General features: G+C 32.1%; 3 protein-coding genes across 4 annotated transcripts in view; 1 reads left to right on the forward strand and 2 right to left on the reverse strand.

Moving 5' to 3' along the window:
* On the reverse strand, positions 1–3431 carry LOC137922172 (protein phosphatase 1L). The gene is made up of 2 exons (XM_068765076.1): positions 2333–3431; positions 1–1589 (listed from the first exon to the last, which is right to left on the reverse strand). The coding sequence occupies exons 1-2, from the start codon at positions 3338–3340 to the stop codon at positions 1209–1211; spliced, it is 1389 nt and encodes a 462-aa protein (XP_068621177.1). The 5' UTR covers positions 3341–3431; the 3' UTR covers positions 1–1208.
* A 2305-nt stretch (positions 3432–5736) lies between these two features.
* Positions 5737–18604, reverse strand: part of Ziz (dedicator of cytokinesis protein Ziz) — a 49445-nt gene continuing 36577 nt past the window's right edge. For both annotated transcript variants that reach the window (XM_068765317.1, XM_068765316.1), the window contains exons 30-34: positions 9393–9805; positions 8397–8613; positions 7703–7868; positions 6911–7036; positions 5737–6738 (exon numbers count right to left, since the gene is read on the reverse strand). In XM_068765317.1, coding sequence (XP_068621418.1) covers positions 6525–6738; positions 6911–7036; positions 7703–7868; positions 8397–8613; positions 9393–9805 — 1136 coding nt within the window. In that variant the 3' untranslated portion in view covers positions 5737–6524. The remainder of the gene's footprint in view (positions 6739–6910; positions 7037–7702; positions 7869–8396; positions 8614–9392; positions 9806–18604) is intronic.
* LOC137922337 (venom acid phosphatase Acph-1-like) lies at positions 13281–18312 on the forward strand. The gene is made up of 7 exons (XM_068765321.1): positions 13281–13525; positions 13783–13893; positions 14412–14651; positions 15333–15515; positions 15831–15951; positions 16343–16554; positions 17853–18312. The coding sequence occupies exons 1-7, from the start codon at positions 13370–13372 to the stop codon at positions 18003–18005; spliced, it is 1176 nt and encodes a 391-aa protein (XP_068621422.1). The 5' UTR covers positions 13281–13369; the 3' UTR covers positions 18006–18312.

The following is an 18604-nucleotide window of genomic DNA, read 5'->3' on the forward strand; positions in this document are numbered from 1 at the left end:
TATAATAATCAATGAAGATCATATCAGCAATGTCAAGACTTCAGAAGAAATCATAAAAACTTGATAGGGTATAAATTTTTATTTACAATGCTTAATGAACCTCAATTGTCTCGACAATACTGATAAATCTATAAGGTTCATATTTTTATAAAACTGTATAGTACAAAAGTTTTGTAATTGAATTACCAGTAATACTTAGTTTTAATTTTGAGAAAGAATCACATATTACTACTAAAAGAATTATAGTCTAATAATTTGGCATTAAACATTTGAAGCCATCATCATAAAAAATTGATTCCATTGACATTTGAAATATAGACATCTTTTAATGTTTAAATTTCATGAAGATTTGGCCCCAATTTTCTTTATCTTGTATATACAATGATTTAAAAAAAATTAGGCCAATTTTGGTGAAAAAGATTCAAAAATATATTTACCCAAAATAAAACTTTGTTTATTGGTTAGATGGCTAGATTTCTCTTTAACATTTTTCATATAAAAATATCTGAGTTTTATAGTCATACTTTTCAGTGAAACCCCTTGTACATTCCAGAAAAAGTTTGTTAATAACTATTTATTATGCATAACTAAACTATAATGAATAAGTAATGACTAGCACCCAAGGTAATAAATTGTTAACCCTTTTTGTGTTTTATAAAATATATGAAAACTTTGAACTAACAAAATCTTAAATAATTCTTGAAAAGCTGGTCTTTACTTTTATGTATGTTCATTGGCAAGTTGTCAGGTATATGATATTGATATTAATATAATGCTTAAGTTCATGTAACTAATATATTTAAGTTAAAAAAATTAAACCCCACAATAGCCGCCATCATATTACAACAAATGGTATTATCACACATAATGAATACTTTTTGAAACAAAACTTTCACCACAACAAGAACCTATCCACAATCACAACCATCCAAAAATCGTTAAAAATCGGGATAAAATACAATAGTTTTATATTATTCCTAAAATATAAAATACATACTTAATTTCAAATTTCATGACAATAATTTATAAATAATGTGTAGTGAATTGTCAGTTAAAAAAGATTATGTATTTTTGAGTCAATTTAAAAACATAATTATTTAAGTTGAAACTTCTGTTCTTATTATTTTTAAATTTAATTTTCATACTTCACTAATAAATATTTACTTTGACATAATTTTTTAAAGACATGTTAATGTTACACTTACATATTAAGGTATATTAGTTGAAATTTTATTTTGTAAAAAGTTTATAATTAAAACTGTGATGTTGTCTACAGAACCCTTGTAATATGCTTGAAGTGTTAAACTCTTAGCTCCAAAGTCTGGCTCATCAATTCTTTCCTTAATGAACTTTACTGCCTCTTCATTAGTAAATGTATCCCATAGTCCATCAGAAGCAAGAATAAGAAACATAGGTTTGTGATCTTCAAGATTAAAAGTAAGTATATCTGGGTCTGCTATAACAAAGTTTTTATCCTTCAGAGGGTAATCACCCATAGCGCGTGAAGTTGCTAAGATACCTGCGACTCTCCAAACACCATTAAAGGCGATATAGCCTCCTGCTGCTTCAATTCGTTTCTGTTCCCTTACCTAAACAGCAAACATTATATATAAATAACAGATTGATATCTAAGTCATAGCGAACATAATCATATTATAGTGATTATCAGAAGTTAAATATTTATAATTAGAATATATTTATGATATTTATAATTCCAGAGGATTTTGAAAATAAGTTCTCTTGTTAAGACTATCATTACTAAGGTAAAAATATAATCAAACCATAGTTACCATAAAATGAGTTAAGATAGAATATAGGATTTATCAAAGATAGGAGACAGAATTGATTCATTTTAATTCGTGAAGTTTTGTACAATATCATATAGATTGAGATCTTATTATTAATCTCCCTATCTCCTATACTTTAGTTTATTATTACTGCTACAACATCCTTTAGACTAGAAACCTAATACCAATTGAAACAGCAAATTACTCTTTTGTACTGTGGTGTAGAAAATCATGTAGAATTGTCTTCTGCTGTCAAGAAGATACTACATTTAAATTATTAACGAAATCAAAATAACACTATTCTATTTGTTCAACAATGAGAGGCGGTAAGAGCAATTTATCCTAATAGCTTTGGGCCTCTTTTTATTGATTTGATTGATTGAAATAAGACCTTGCATGCTCCACTTAGATCAGAACAAATCCTTACAGAGTTACAATTATCTCTGGTGAACAAAACTCATTATCTTTTAAAACAATCAAAATAAGTTAACATACTACAAGCCAGCCTCTATAATAAAATGTATTTTCTTTAATAAGTTGTTTACCTGCTGGGGTTTATGGTCGAAAGATACAGGAATTGCATTCCCTCTTGAATCACACATTACACCTCTGGAATCACCAACATTAGCTACAATTAAATGATTTTCTTCTAAAACAGCTATTAATGCTGTAGTGCCAGCAACATTTAGAGTTCTTTTTGCTGCCTCTACAAGTAGTCTATCAGCAGCTAGAACTTCATCTGTCAGCAGCTTACCAAAGTTTATTTTCCCCTTATCTAAATAACTTGTAAGAGGTATTGTCAAATTTTTAACTGGTCTATTGATTTTTTGTACTTCCCTGGTAATAGGTCTAGCTTTTGATAGTTGCGCCAATAACTCTGGATCTGTTATTTCTTTTTTAGAAGTGTCATCTGCAGTACTAACAGACTTTTTAAAACTAGTCTTCCTTTCAACACTGGTATTACTTTCTTGGTCTTTTTTGGATTCTTCAGGAGCATCTTGAGGCGGTAGGGTTATTAGTTTTCCGTCTTTATAAGCATTTAATTCAACAACTTTGTTGTATAGATTCTGTATGAGATGATCTTTTGCGTAATTAGCGGCAAATTCGCCACCGTGACCATCGAATATAGCGAAGAGAGAAATACCTGTATTGTTAATATTTTCATTAATAATGAATTTGTCCTCCATATGCATTCGCCGTCCTTTGATTGCATAAGCCGCACTGAGTGAACCTTTTAGTTCCCAGCTTTGCCTATCTGAATCGGAACCTTCCATAAGTTTCATTCTTTGAACAGCACTGAGAGGACTCATGGCTTGAGACAATCTGCTGAGTAATGTCCGACTCCATAATTCAATTGTTTGTAGATACATGAAGAATATAATTATGCCTAAAGTGAATACTACAACCTCTGACCGTAGTAAATACAAACGCACCATTTTCCATAAATAGCTCGCCGGAGTATCAAACGCAACACTGCTGGTAAATCGCGAGATAATTTTCATGAATGACAAATAAGTTTGGTGTAAAACTCTGTCCTCTAATTCGTCTTCCATGTCCTTGAGTAATATTAATATGCTGCGAAGAACAAAACTATTTGTAATAATAAAGTTCTTACACCAATAAAATACCACTTACACTTTTAACTATTTGTATATACCACAGATGATACATCAGCCAAAGAAAATGAATCGTTTTATCTGCATAGTTTTTGAATTATGATTAGACAACGTATGTTTTAATATAATTGTCGATTATTTGTTCACATTTTAGGATAGTAATCTTTAAGAAAAATTGCCGAAAATTCTGAAATAAAATTTTACTTGTGAATTGAAGACATTTTATTTGTGAATATCATATCAAATAATATTTAAAATGTGAGTGAATAGTTACATATACAACTAAAAACACTTCGCAGTTTCTAGAAATTAAAAATGAATTATTAATAGTGTCATTCTTGTAATATCGGACCTGAACGTGGTTAAGTATTTTATTTTTAAGAACATGAAGGTAGTCTCTTTTTAAAAACAAATTTGGAATAGTGCACGTTCGCATTTCAAGAAAGTAACAGAATTGGGGCAGGTGGCGCCTAGCCTAAATCTCTATTATAGATACCAAACTTCAAGAGCGACGACTCTCTGGATCCTCAGTTGGGGCCGCTATATTCTTTACTATTTCATTGCATTAGGAGATAGCAGAGCTCCAAGGAATGCCCTAGTAAAAAGGGCCCCGAGAGGTGACCCTCAGCTTAGGCTGGCACTCGATACAATTTTTGCATTCCCATTCAAGGGCGCCCAAGAGCGCCGGACCTTGACTTGGATGGTTTAGCACCAAGCGGACATTACTACCACTTCAAAAAACATTAGCGCTGGATGAATAGTAGTGGCAGAGGAAACTACAGTAATGCTTCTATCTAGGATGACCTGGTTTATATACAGCGAAGAGATTTTCCATCCGGAACAACCATTCCGGTTACTTCACAGAGTGGTTTTTCGTTATACCATACATTTTTAGATATTTCGAAAATTAATTTTTAATGTTTATTGATTTGGTTTGTTTTTTACTATTAATTTTTTGTTCTTCACTTATCAAACATTGTGAAATGTAAGCAATTTTTAATATATTGGTTTAATATACAGAGTTTGAAAAAACCGATTGGTTTGTCGTTGCGTTAAATAATTATCACTAACTTCTAAGCAAAATTTTCGTACAGTTAAAACCAATTTTCCAGGCCGTGAGGTACCACTTACCACTTTACCAGGTACTTGTACAACAGCCTTCCCCAGCGAAGTGCTATTGTCGATAAAAAAACTACATCTTGAGTTAGTTTATGTTTTAAGGTACAAAAACACATGGCTCTTGAATCCTAAAATCGAAGTTATGTTCGCTGCGTGAAGCCCTTTTATAAAATTAGTTTCAAATTTCTTGAAAAATTTCAAGAAAAATTGTAAAAAAATGATAACTTGTTACAAACATATTTTTATTTTTAACAACCGAGTTTTCAATCATCCTTCCAATCCGCTTGCTTTTGGAATACTTAACGACGCCTATGAGGTTGAAATAAAACCACGTGCTGTGATTGAGTCTGCGTAACAAATTTAATTATAGTTTTGTTGACTGATTGCAGATATCATAACAAAAAAAATAGTTTTTTTTTTTTTTAAATAATTGTTCGAAGTTATACGCAATTCTTTTTCTCAAATCATTTTAAATGGTCTGTTTGTTGTAAATAAACGATGAAAGACAAATAAAACCAGATTATGTTTTTACAAATGTAATAAAACAGCAAAAATGATAATACAATTTAGTAAACACACACAAGTCTTTATTTTGTGCTCGGGTATAAATATTAATATAAAGACTACAAGTATGTGATATCCTAATACTATGTTTTATGGCATATTCATATATTGACTTAAAGAATAGAAATAATTATATAAAACATTTTTATCTCTTTTCATTCTTATTATTTAAGTACGATATACTCAAAAAGTTGTTTACCAAAGGTCAGCTTTGAAAGTTTAAAGAGTATTTGGTTACCATCCAAATATAGGAAAATTGCTAAAAATATATTTTATTAATGAATAACATATTTTTTTCTAACTCTTATACATGTAATTATTTATTAAACCAAATATAAAGAGCATTCCCTAAAAAATTAAAACACGTAAGTAGATAATATAATCAGTACAGTATGACACTATAACCAAATACCCATTAATATGAATTAAAAGTTATATTGTTTCTTTTTCATAACATTTCACATATATTAAAGTAATTGTGACCGAGGAACATAAGAATACTTTTCGGATAAAATATAATATTCAATAATTATACCTATACAAATAAATAAAAAGCCGTGGAATGAACAGAGTATTATAAGGTTTATATGGATATCACAATTAATGTCTAATTTGCAATATGTACTATAAACTTGGGATTAAATAATGCTACACATGAAATTCCTATTTGACCATTTTCAACAAAATAAATAAAACATATTTAAATCTTTCAATATAAACATCAACTTGAATTATGAAACAAACTTTTATTTTACATATATTTTAAAATTATATCGCAATAAAGAGCAACAACTCGAAAGGAATTCAGAAAATAATCAGACCCCTACTTAGGTGCAAAAAATATAAAGGTAAATTAACAAATCTTTAATACACCACTATGATTAAAAGTATGCAGTATTATTACATTCAGATATACATGTTACGAATATAACTTGAAGACGTTATTTTATGAAAAAGGAACCATTACTTAATAGACAAGAATAGGACAAGTATCTTACATACTACACATATAATAAGAGACTAATTATTGTATGTATGTGGTGTTATGGTTTCAGTATTCGGAGGTTTTGAGTATGAATTAATATCAGTGTTGTTATACAGAACGGCTTTTATTAATTGACCTGTTATTAATATTTAGTTTGTGAAAAAGATGAGCAAGCGTAGTGTTTAGCGATATTGCAATGAGATTATAATTAATTGCAATTAATCTGAGTAAGCACAAATTTCAATACAAATCTAATTTTAAAATGACGTCAACAATTTGGTATATAATCACGATATAAGATACGATTTGCTATCGAATATTAGCTTATTCTTACAGTATTCCTAAGTTTTTAAGAAAAATTCTCCTCATTCATGGATTTTAGTTTTATTGAATTTGAATATCGTTTACGGTGTTATATGATGTTAAGTTATATTGAATTCATTAATCATTTGGCTAAGCATTACTGGACTCCAGTTCTACACCGGTGACCGTTGTGCTAAGACTTCCATTGACGAGTATGTCTTGCAAAGGTTGTCCCAAGATTCCGGAGAGGGAGTCACTGAGTTTGAAGTAGTTAGTCTCGAGGGCTTCGTGGTAAGAAACTTGATCGGAGCTGATGAGTTTAGCGTTTAGTTGCAATGCCGAATGACACACAGTCAGGAACTCCCTGCAACAGATTATATTATTTGTTACTGCTCGAAATAACACTGAGTTGTCTGTGCTTTAACTATATTGTATCTATGTAAGTAATCTTAAATAGTATTATCTTAGAAAAGTACACATGAACAATTCTGTATATTTCAGGTTAAATTTTTTGGAATATTCAATTGGAGATTTACTTGAAAGTACACTTCAGTTTATCCACCATTTCATCAGGATACATTGGTGCTAATGTTGGATCCAAGAAGGCATTCGCATACGCCAGAGGACCAGCGTTAACTTGCACACATACACTGCCTTGTAATCTAAAAAAAAACATAAATGTTAATCAATACAATAAGTAATACCAGAATTTACATGATAAAAATAAAGATTTAATACTAGAGAGATTTTGACACTTTTAATTTGGTATGAATATTGCTTTCGCTGAATAGAGATCAGGTAAGAAAGAATTTTAAGAAATTCTATCTGCAAGCAGTGCTGAAGGGGCGCAGTCCTTAAGTTCGCGAAGCGGGTGAGGGACAGTTAACACATTATATTTAAACTACCTTATATTCAATCATATGCAAAATAATAATAGAGAATGATTAGACGGATGACTTTACAAACTTTATAACGTACAAGAATGACGGAATTTATACATACAAGAAAAAAAAACGTTGAATGGCCTTGACTCTTCTATAATATAATATAAGTAGATTCTATAATATAAGTAGAAAATATTATAAGTAATTTTAAAATGTCTGAACGAGTTACCGATCGAATCACGATACATATTTATCAAAGTATAATTAATAAAAATAATTTCATGTCATTAAGTCAAGCCATGATAACAACAAAATTAGGTGATCAAATTGTTTTTATCGTAATTCTAACTTTAAACTTTAAATTTTGTAGTAAATTGTCGTAGAAGAATCACATTTTCAAAGCAGCGAAGAGAAATTGAGGCGATAAAGTAGAATAAAGTATACCTCAGTTGGAGTTTCTTTAAGTCGGGCGGCTTAGCATTGACAATTTCTGTTAGTTCAGTAACTTGAGATTCCATTTCAGCTACAGCAACTTCTATTGGACTCTTTTCTTCAACTTGGGTCTCAATAACAGCAATTCGTCGTTTAACGTATGGGAACCAGTTTTCGGCTGAAAAATTTTGTGTTGTGATTACGCGTTCTGTTTTTTTAAAGTAAATTCATAACCACATCATATATGCACGTCTATGTATCGTGTACGCAAGATTCGTTGCCTTTTAAGCAGATCTTCTTATCGGCCTTTAATGGACAAAGTTTGGTAACTCCTTTCACGGTGAAAGAATGTTGGAGGCCGGAGTACACGTGCGCATTCAGTATGGTTGGTGGTGGATGTCATGTCTTATTTAAATGTGTATGCGTATTTCGTAACTTTATTTTTATTCGTGCATTTACATTTTACATCAAAAATAGCGATCTTTATTTCAGAAATAGCGGTAAGTATGATAATAATAATAATATCTATGTTTAACGACTAATGAGTTGCTGGGTGACCATAGTCTGAATTGTGTATCACTTAAGTCACCAAAAATTTAGTTTTATTGGTCAACTTCGATGCTATGTGTATTTTTATATCTTAGTTCTACCGCCAATTAGCATTAGCTATTTTGTATAAGATAAACCATAGAAATAATCTACTTACTCGTGAGATGTGTTAGTCGTAGTCGCTGGTGGTGCACGGGGCCACGTGGTGCACCGTCACGTGTGAATGGCGTTTCAAACACGAATCGTCGAACGTTGTGCGCGCGCTCAAACGAACCTTCGCCGCTGGAGCTCGCGGCCGCCTTGCCCTCTGGAGCTACACGGACCCAAGTCACTTGGATGTATGCTAACTTGTCGTCTAGTTCCTCGCGGTTCACCTGCATCATTATACAATATTTGGGTACATTGTAATCTATTTTAAAGCTTGTCTGTTGTGTTTTAGGGGCCAACAAATTAGGAATTAATTAGTAAGTTTATAGATATATTTTATGGATATTTCATTCAAATCAAAAGCAGCGCCGGTAAAAGTTCAGGAAAGCAAAGCAACTGCCCGGGGCATCGATATAAAAATCTTTATTGAGATTCATCATTTTATTTATTTTGTAAATTTAAATTGATGTATGATTGAAGCGTCTCAAGAAAAATGTTTGAGACACTTTTCTACTACATTTTCAGTCCAATTTCCAGTCATTTTTTATATTTTTATGAAAGTGCGCCAAATTTTGTTTTGCCCGGGGCGCTCAAAATAGTGGAACTGACCCTGATCTACACTTTGTAGTTTATAGCCTCTATAAATTTAGTTTCTCAGTGTATTATACATAGCAAGGAAATATTCTTAAATAGACATTAGAAGTATTTTACGTAAGTGGATTGAATTATACTATATCCAGCTTTATTTTCCTACTTAGAAATCGAAAACAAGTTGAATATTGCCAGTTTGACCAGTATGCATAATAATGCTCAAGATTTTCATGTTACACTCTGCTGATACCTACATCTGACGGCAAAGAATAACCGGAAAGGTCGTTGTCGTCATACAATTGAAACTGGAATTTAAATGGGTAAAAAATAATCCGGCACAAAAACGAGAACAAAAACTATCTTTAAATTAAGAATTTTTGGAAACTATTTTGAACGTTCAAATCGATTAGCTTACCGGAGCTGAATCCATTATCATCTTGACGGAGCCCGTGCCGAATTTTTGATCGTAATACGTTTGTAATTTTTCGGAAATCTCGCTGAGTGACGTCAACTTTGGTTCCTTATAAATAAATTCCACACCTTCCTCGTCCTCACCGAAGTGTGCTTTTCCAAAGAATGCAACACGATAGAATCTTCCAAGTAATCGCTTCCCCGAGTTCGTTACTTCGATAACTCTAGCGTAAGCCTTTGTTAAATGCTGGTAGCAAGTTAGAAGTGCTTGATAGTCCTTTCTTCGTTCGTAAATCGGTATGATTAGACGGTAAAGAGGACCGAGTAATTCGTATCTCTCCGCCTTGTCCACATATTCCGTACACACCATTAATTGCTCTAGGAACGATTGTTCGTTGTAGTGTACGTCGGTCATGCCTGTATAAATAACAACTTTAAATTAAATGAAAGAGCCATATTTTCCTTAACATTACTTCTTATTCGAGAATTTATATACCTGTGCTCAAAATCGCAATTCAGTCGTGTTGTTTTAGATTACAACATGAACAAAGAACGAGTTTTATAATAGAGATAAGATTAATAATACCTTATTAATACAAAATGCAAAAGGAATTATTTTAAGGACACAAGCGAAAATAAAATGCGGTATTGACAATAAATAAAAGAAAACGTATGAATTTTGTTTTCTCTAATGTGAGTTATATACACTTTAAGTGTATGTATCGAAATCACCTTTTCCATTTCTTAATTTGATTGTCTAACGAAAGGGTGAAGTCACGATTATCTACATCTACTGATTTTAATTATAATGCTAATTTTGTGACATCGACAAGGTTAAAAACAACAGGGTCAATTTTAGCCCCAAAATTATAAATTTATATGAGATATTACATAAATTTTGATATTCACTTTATTAACTATAGTTTATTGATATACATATTTCAAAAGAAAAAAAATCGATTGTGATAATTTTCGTATACGATAAAATAAAATTATTTACACAACTTCTGCCATGTTAAGACAATTTTATTTTTAATTAAAGCAATCTTTTTTAATAAATCCAAATGCCTGAGGATCATTGCAATAACACGGGCAACGGGACGGGATAGGGAAACGAGGATTAAAACTATCCCCGTACGCTCCGAGACGAGGGGAAAAACTACATTTTAATTTTTGAATTTGATTATATATTATGTATAGGTTTACTTACGGAAAACATAATAGTAAATGCTTTAAAGATGCTGTTAAGAACAGAAACTTTATTTTTTATTTAATAACTATAAGTTAAGCATGTGATATGTCTGTAAACGAAAAACATCAACGTTGAAGATGTCACAGTAAACTGCTACACTATTAAAAACACAATAGTTAAGAATAAAGAGTATGTGAACACTAATGAGAGAATTATGCGGGCGTGATGTTAGACATTCCTATTATATTTAATACCTGCTGGTCCAATGTAGTGTGATAAAATTCAAGGATTCAAAATTGTAGATGACCTACTTTGCAGATACGATTGGAAGCACGCTCACAGGCTGGCAGATCACTTTTGGAAAAGGTGGCTCATCGAGTACCCGCCAACCAACCAAAATAATTTCACAAGGACGAAACAGGAGTGACATTAATGTAAGGGAAGGTGACGTAGTACTGATCGCAGACAATTCCTTACCAAGGGCGCTTTGGCTTCTTCGTAGGATAACCAAAACTTTTAAGGGACCTGATGGACCGGTCCGCGATATGTTTTCCAATAAACTTACTATTCCATTCTTTGAGTGGTGCGATATTTAAGAATCTGTGACCTAACAATTTCTTCCTATTTTACTATGTGATGTTGATAAGAATGCTGATATTATGTAAGATTGAATAGGTGTAAAAGCTTCTGGCAGTACGAAGTTTGTCGGCACAGACACTAAATGAATAATAAATTTTAATATGTAGTAATCAGAATTTTGAAAATACTTTTTCCTACTATATTATCATTAAGTAATTTATTATTTTTGTTACCAATGATTTTAGGATCAGATGTACCATACATTCTTCTTCTTTTCAGTTAATAGCTACGATGACCGGGTTTGCGTTATCAGCATCTAGTGACTTCTCGACACTTTAAGTATATCATGGCGTCACCTAACGGAGAGGATCTACCTAAATCGTGTTCACTGGCTCATGTTTGCCACACGAGAACCTTTCAACCTCAAATGCCATCGGTTGCAGGAGCGATATGCCCATATTTAGCTACTTCAAACGAGCAACTGTTAGGCCTACGTCGGTGACCTTGGTCTTTTGCAGATCCGAGCATAGCTCTCTGGGTGACCTTGAGCCTTCTTATAAGGCTCACGGTCACCGGCTTTGATCCGTATGTCATCACCGGCAACATATACTGGTCAATGACCGTCTGTAGGAAGATGTATTTTGGTACCATACATTAATTGAAAGCAACTGAGTTATATATATATATATATATATATATATATAAATATATATATATATATACATTGATTCCTTTAAAGCTTTTACATTTATAATCATTCATCTTGTATATTACTCGTATTACTGCCATTATAGCGCGGATTGTAACCCGTTATGTGTAACTTATTTATAAGGTTCTTAGGACTTAGGATTCGCCAGTGTTCTAGAAGTTTTGCTGCACAGTTTGTTAAAAGTTATCGGGAATTGTAATAATTGTATATATATGTATATATTATTAAAACGAAGGTTACATATGGAACAAAATGGCGACATAAGGAAAACTTTGCGCTATATGCACTATTCCAAGTGGAACTATCCGACTTTATTAACGACGAATAAAACTTCTTCCCTATATACTATAATTTAGAATCTCGTGAAGTTCTAATGAAACTGTTCTTTAATTTCTTTATTTAGATACCTTTTTGTTTATAGATACATATTAATGGGAATAAATGAATCTTTTCGAAGTTTTAAATAAAAATGACGATATGTTGAAAAATATTCCTTTTTGAAAATATTTCAATTTATTATACACAAAATAGATACAACACTCACGCATTTTGTTACCTGTCAACTAGGTACAACAATCCTATGATCCGGTTTAGTTAATCGCCTAATTAATAAAATTTCTGGGCTGACGTTTAAGGTTATATATGAAAAAGCGAGGGTTTGTGTATTTCTTAATTTACACATAAGATATTATTATTTATACGCAGCATTTTCTATAACAATATTTTTAAGATTAATGTTATTTACATATGCATGCCTTTAAATTCCTTAAAAAATTGGGGATTCTATCTCTAATTATATAAAAAAAAACATTTTCATACCATCCAGAAAAATACGTAGAGAACATTTAATGTTATTTTTATTTTTGAGATTATATAGGAAAAAACGCGAATTCGGTTAACAAGTATAAGTAACGTTTGCGCAACCGTAAAGATAGACAAACGCTGTTCGAAAAATTTTTGACCTAAATTCCTCCTAAATTAGTTGCGAAATATACGAAGGAAAATCTAGTTAAAGTATCACTAGTCAACTATGTTTTTAATTAAAGATGTAAAATCTAATTCTCACACCGTAAAAATATTTTATTTCCGAATCAAAAATCAATATATTTTCATATAATATATTGACTAAATGTATGCGACTCATATATAGTAAGTAAATCAATTTAAGTCCCAAAATGAGAAGTTACCACACCTTTACATGATGCGTAGCGCGTGTTAACCCAATGTAGGATGTAAGCTAATTAACCTTTGATTGACAAGTTGACCGTTTGAAAACAATTTGTTAACATACATTGGTTTAATTTGAAAGCAAAAATAAATCGCCGTTTGATACATCCGTTAATTTAATACGACATAGCGAATTCGTCTCTGTCCTCCTGTATCTATCTCTATATAAATGGAGCAAAGACTCCGAGCATTGCAGTCGAAATTGACTCGCGATCGCGCGTACATAATGCCGATAACACACGCTCCGCTGGTTGTCGCTTGAAAACGTTCTAAAATGGAGCTGGTGTTTGTGATGGTGGTATTGGCGGTGGCGGTGGTCGGCGTCGGGTGTATACAGGGCTACCAACCTGCAGCGACTGTGGAGACCAACAACAAGGTGGAAGCAATCCACAGCAGTATGGATAACACTGAACCGGTGCTAGCTTTCACGGTATGTATAACGAACACACGTGCAACTCATCGCCTGTCGTTTGTCATATAACCAACTATAATAATAAATTGATCATGAACAATATAATCAGCGTAGAACCCGCTGTATACGCTTTTAAATGTAAAACGGTCTTAATATGTATACATAAGATTACGTTTGCTTTTAAGAACGCTTATTCAAACATAACCGATTTTTAATTTGTTATTTGTTTAGACGAAAAAAAATTGCCGTGTGTATAATAAATATATTCCTCCTAGGTCTTCAGACACGGAGATAGAACACCAGATCAAGAAGAACTAGATAAATATCCAGCAGAAGAGAAAAGTGATAAACTTTTCTTTCCTTTTGGGAAAAAGGCGTTAACAAATGTGAGTTAAGATAACACTTATTTGTGTAAATAATACATATTACAATATATTTCATATCGTTAATTAACGTTGGTATGGTTTCAATTCAAATTCAACATTATTAAGAGCACAGTAATATATTACGACGAATAATAAAAATAAACAAATGGTCTTCAAGGAAGATTTATTTATGTCGCCATAAACACAAGTTAATCGTACGTCGGATAGGTTTGAATAAGGCCCTATCGTCTAAACGGTAGTAAAACATGTCATAAATATTACAAAATATATTAATAGACTACACTGTATTTAGTTTAAAATAACATACATTTAATAAGATTAACGTCTGTGATTATGTAAAAATGCTAATTATTTTTTTACCGCGATCATTACTATGTGGTCAATTGTAAATCAGTTTCCATATTAAATATATATTTTTAATCATCTCATTAATAATTAATAGTCCAAAACTATTTATAATAATACGTAAAATGAGAATACTATTCCGCATCGTTAATAGTTGGTGGTTTGTTTAACAGAAAGGTAAACAGAGAGGTTACAAAGTCGGGGAGTATCTTAGGAAACGATACAGTAACTTCATTTCTCAACTCTACCTCCCTGATGAGATTAAAGTTCGAACTACGAATTATGATCGAACGAAGATGACAGCATTGACGGCGATGTCAGCGTTATATCCACCGCTGCCGCCGCAACGATGGAACCCTGCACTTAATTGGCAGCCGATTCCATACGATACTCTCGAGTATCAAAATGATGACGTGAGTATTGAACAAAAATTCCTGTCTGTAAGTATAAAATCAGGAGACGAAAACGGATTGGGAAATTGGCATTGGGCAGGCCTCACAACGCGCATAAGAGATGACTTTTAAAGATTTGGAGTAGATACCACGGAAGGACGGCTGGACGCCATATGCTGCCTCTTGCAGGTCAGAAGCAGCGCAGAACGTTCGACCACAAGGTGAACAAAAGAACTAGTAAGGTCGTTGAAAGATGCAGGCACGTAATCTACGGGGAGGCCTATATCCAGCAGTGGACTTCCTGCGGTTGAAAGAATGACGAAGTGTAAAAGTTAATAGCAAGGAACATATACGCATGTAAATTTACGACAGTAGTAGAATGCAGTTATAAATACTACTCGGTGCTGTGTGTACTTAGATGTTAATAATTATAACTAAATTGAAAAAAATCAGCATACATACATACAATTGTTTTTCGTAATTAACTCGTGAGTGAGATTACCCGTCACCAAATTATATTGTTTAGTATTTGATTAAATTTTCCACATTCAAGGTCTCAGTTCACGTTCATAGTGAGTAATGTAATATAAAAACAATTTAAAGTAAATGGAGAGAATTACTTTAAAGTACTCGCCTAGTGTGACATCTAGAATAATTTGTCATTAATAAAATATGTTTTCAATTAATCTATTAATATTTTAGCTCCTGTACTGGTACAATTGTCCTATTTATACAAAAATGAGAGATAGCGTGTACGAACTTCCAGACGTCAAAAAATGGCTCCAACCGTATGAAAGTTTCTATACTTATTTAAGTGATAAAACTGGAACCAATATATCAACACCAGAGGACGTTTTCTTTTTGGACAATTTGTTTCAAACTTTAGTAAGTATTAAATATTTTTAGTGTGAAAACAAACCTTTACTTGTTAGTGAATGATATTTCTTCGTTATTAATATAGTTATATGGGTTTCTTCAAATTAGTCACAAATTTAAGAGAATTTTTACAACTTTTAACTGTTGTCTTTCTTAAGTAAACATTAGTGAATCAATACTTTAGGAGCCCAAGAATCTTTAGTGTTAGGCGCCTTTATGATAAGCAAGAGAAACTTTCTATTTTTAATAGACAAATACTGGACCACGGTAATTAAAGCAATGTAATAAACTTATTACAGTAAGTAATTTATGTACATGTTAAAGGAAAACGTTGGAGTTAAACCGCCAAAATGGGCACAAGAGGTAATGCCGAAAATAAAGGAGATGACAAAAATTGAATATGCCATTGAATTCTATGACGATGATTTAATACGAATTGCCTCAGGTAAATATTGAACGCATATATTCTAATAACAATTATAAAATTTTGATTTATTATGGTAACACTTGTATCAAAATATTACGGATTGAGAATGGGTACCCACCTATGTAATTTGTCACCCGACAAACTACACCTGTTTGCGCACAGTTGCGAAAGAAAGAATATTAATCTAACTCATTGGAAGAACTCAGAAAATTATTTATCTATTTAAAACTTATTTAAGCCATTAAACTCATTGGAAGACACGCTGGATGCAGACCGCTTCCAACCGATCCTATTGGAATTCCTTGGGAGAGGCTTATGTCCAGAAGTGGACGTGCAGTGGTTGAGATGATGATACACTAACATGAATTTAAATCGTAATTATGTCACTCGTGCACTAAATCAATTACAGGAGTACTCCTAGCAGACATAGTTAATGCATCACGATCGGCTATAAATGGAGACTTGGACCAACCGAAGTTGCGTTTGTATTCGGCCCATGAAAACAATGTTGCTGGCTTAATGGCCGCCGCCAGAGTTTTTCAACCCCATCAGCCAAAATATGGATCGACGTTCTCTTTGGAATTGTGGAAGCGAACTAACACGGAACAATATGGTTTTGTGGTACGTATTTTCTAAATTGAAATCGATATCATCGATGAACGATCGTATAGATGCTATTAATATTAAATAATTCATTTTGAAAAGTATATTAACAAAATTTATTAATTCACAGTACACATTTTTTGTACTTCTCTGCATGCATGTCGCATTACAAAAATACCCATGCAGTATGAATATTTGATTAAGAAACTAATTTGCTACAGTTTTTAAAACCATTCAACAAATTCGATTTCACACTTCATGGAATGATGTAAAATTTCTCACCTACTCGATGACTTGTAATGAATGTTTGGTATTATTATTTCATCATTTTAAACATTTAAAAAAAATGAACGTTTTAAGTAATTTTTTTATTCTCATATTATAGATATCATTTTGTTCATTCTTTAATAGCTCATTATTTGATTAAGAACTGATCTATGTCGCTGACCGGGTCGCTTACTAATTGGAATTAAAGGTCTCTTTTATCTAACATTTATCAATATGAAATGGTAACGAATAGGTGTCCGAATTTTAGACTTGTTTTTATTGTATTATAGTAAGGGAATAAAAAATAATTTATGGTAAACTCAACACGTATATGGGTAACTTATCGTTACTTAAATGTTAAATGAAGGATTAGATATATTTAATTATAAAGAAATATTTTATGGTATGTATATCATCAAGCTACGCAGAGATCTACGCTCGGGATTTCTCTACAAGATCGAATCAAGAATGAGGAGATCCGTAGACGGACGAAGATAACAAAATTAATTCAACGGATTGACAAGTTGAAGTGGCTTTTAATGTTCTAGAGAGAAGAGATCGGATCGGCAGGCGCAGCGTAAGATTCACAAAGTGGACGGAACCGTCAAAAGAAGCTAGATGCAGGCCGTTTCCAAAAGGTCTTATTGGAAATCTGTTCGGACGGTCTATGTCTTGCTGAGGTTCAACATAAAATAAAAATGGAATTGAGGTCGCTAGGTGCGGGCAGCGCAAAATAGGTCATGGTGGCGATCTATGGGAGACCTTATTGTGGGTGTCTATCGGCTGATATGATGTTGATTGCAACGCGAATGCGAAGCGATTAGTTGTAAATTTTCAAAATGTATATTTTGATTATTCATATTTATAGTATACAATAATAATCTGAGGTGTTTCGTTTTAAATAAGAATAATCATCGGAGAGTAGTTGCATCTTTTTTTATTTATTTTAATACTACAAATTACCTGAAAATTAAATTAATATGAAATGGGTGTATGAAGTTAGAGAAACTAGTCAAAGCAGTCGGAACTAATATGAATTTGTTCAACAGGCTGTATACTCAGCGAGTGCTGGGGGGCCAGGCGTAATACTCCCCATAGCAGGGTGTGGGGACACACTGTTCTGCGACTTCGATACATTCTTGGATCTTACCCAGCATGTTCTAATGAGGAGAGAAAAATTTGCTGAGCAATGCTCGAAGTAAATTTATGAAATTTAAAACAAATAAAACTGTATAATTAGTTTTAAAATTCATAACATTTACGTTTTGTATAACTTGTTGGTCGAGTTATTCGTTTTTATTCATTATTAGAGAATATTACTTAAGACACGTTTTGAATATTTAGTGTTATTGTTTTTATTAAACCACTCAGATAAAATGTATTCAAGGATACCTGTCGTTTTTAAACGATTTAGTATAGAAGCGTTTGTTTGAGGTTTTTGCATATTTCGAAAAGGTTAATAAAGTGGCTGTGATATGTTTAAAATAAAGTCTTTTCTGTGTTTTATTATTAGTTTGTTTTCCTTATTATTCTATTTCCTTCCTTATCATAGTAATTAAAAATAAAAACGAAAACTGAAATAACCAAAAGGTTTAGCAAAATTATGACTTACGTATTTTTCAATCGATAATCGTAACCAATTGAACTTCTAACTTATCGAAAATTCGAACTTCCAATCGAACTTATCGAAAAAGTGATGTTGTGTAAAGTATAATTAAGGTAATTATTTTAAGTTAACAATCTGTCATGAAACTTATGTTTAAAATCGAAACTTTGTGGTGATTTTGTTTTATCAGACAAT

Source organism: Battus philenor, unplaced genomic scaffold, assembly GCF_028537555.1.
Source record: "Battus philenor isolate CCGP_79_NKW_IND1 unplaced genomic scaffold, ilBatPhil1.0.hap1 SCAF_2, whole genome shotgun sequence".
NCBI classification, from domain to species: Eukaryota; Metazoa; Arthropoda; class Insecta; order Lepidoptera; family Papilionidae; genus Battus; species Battus philenor.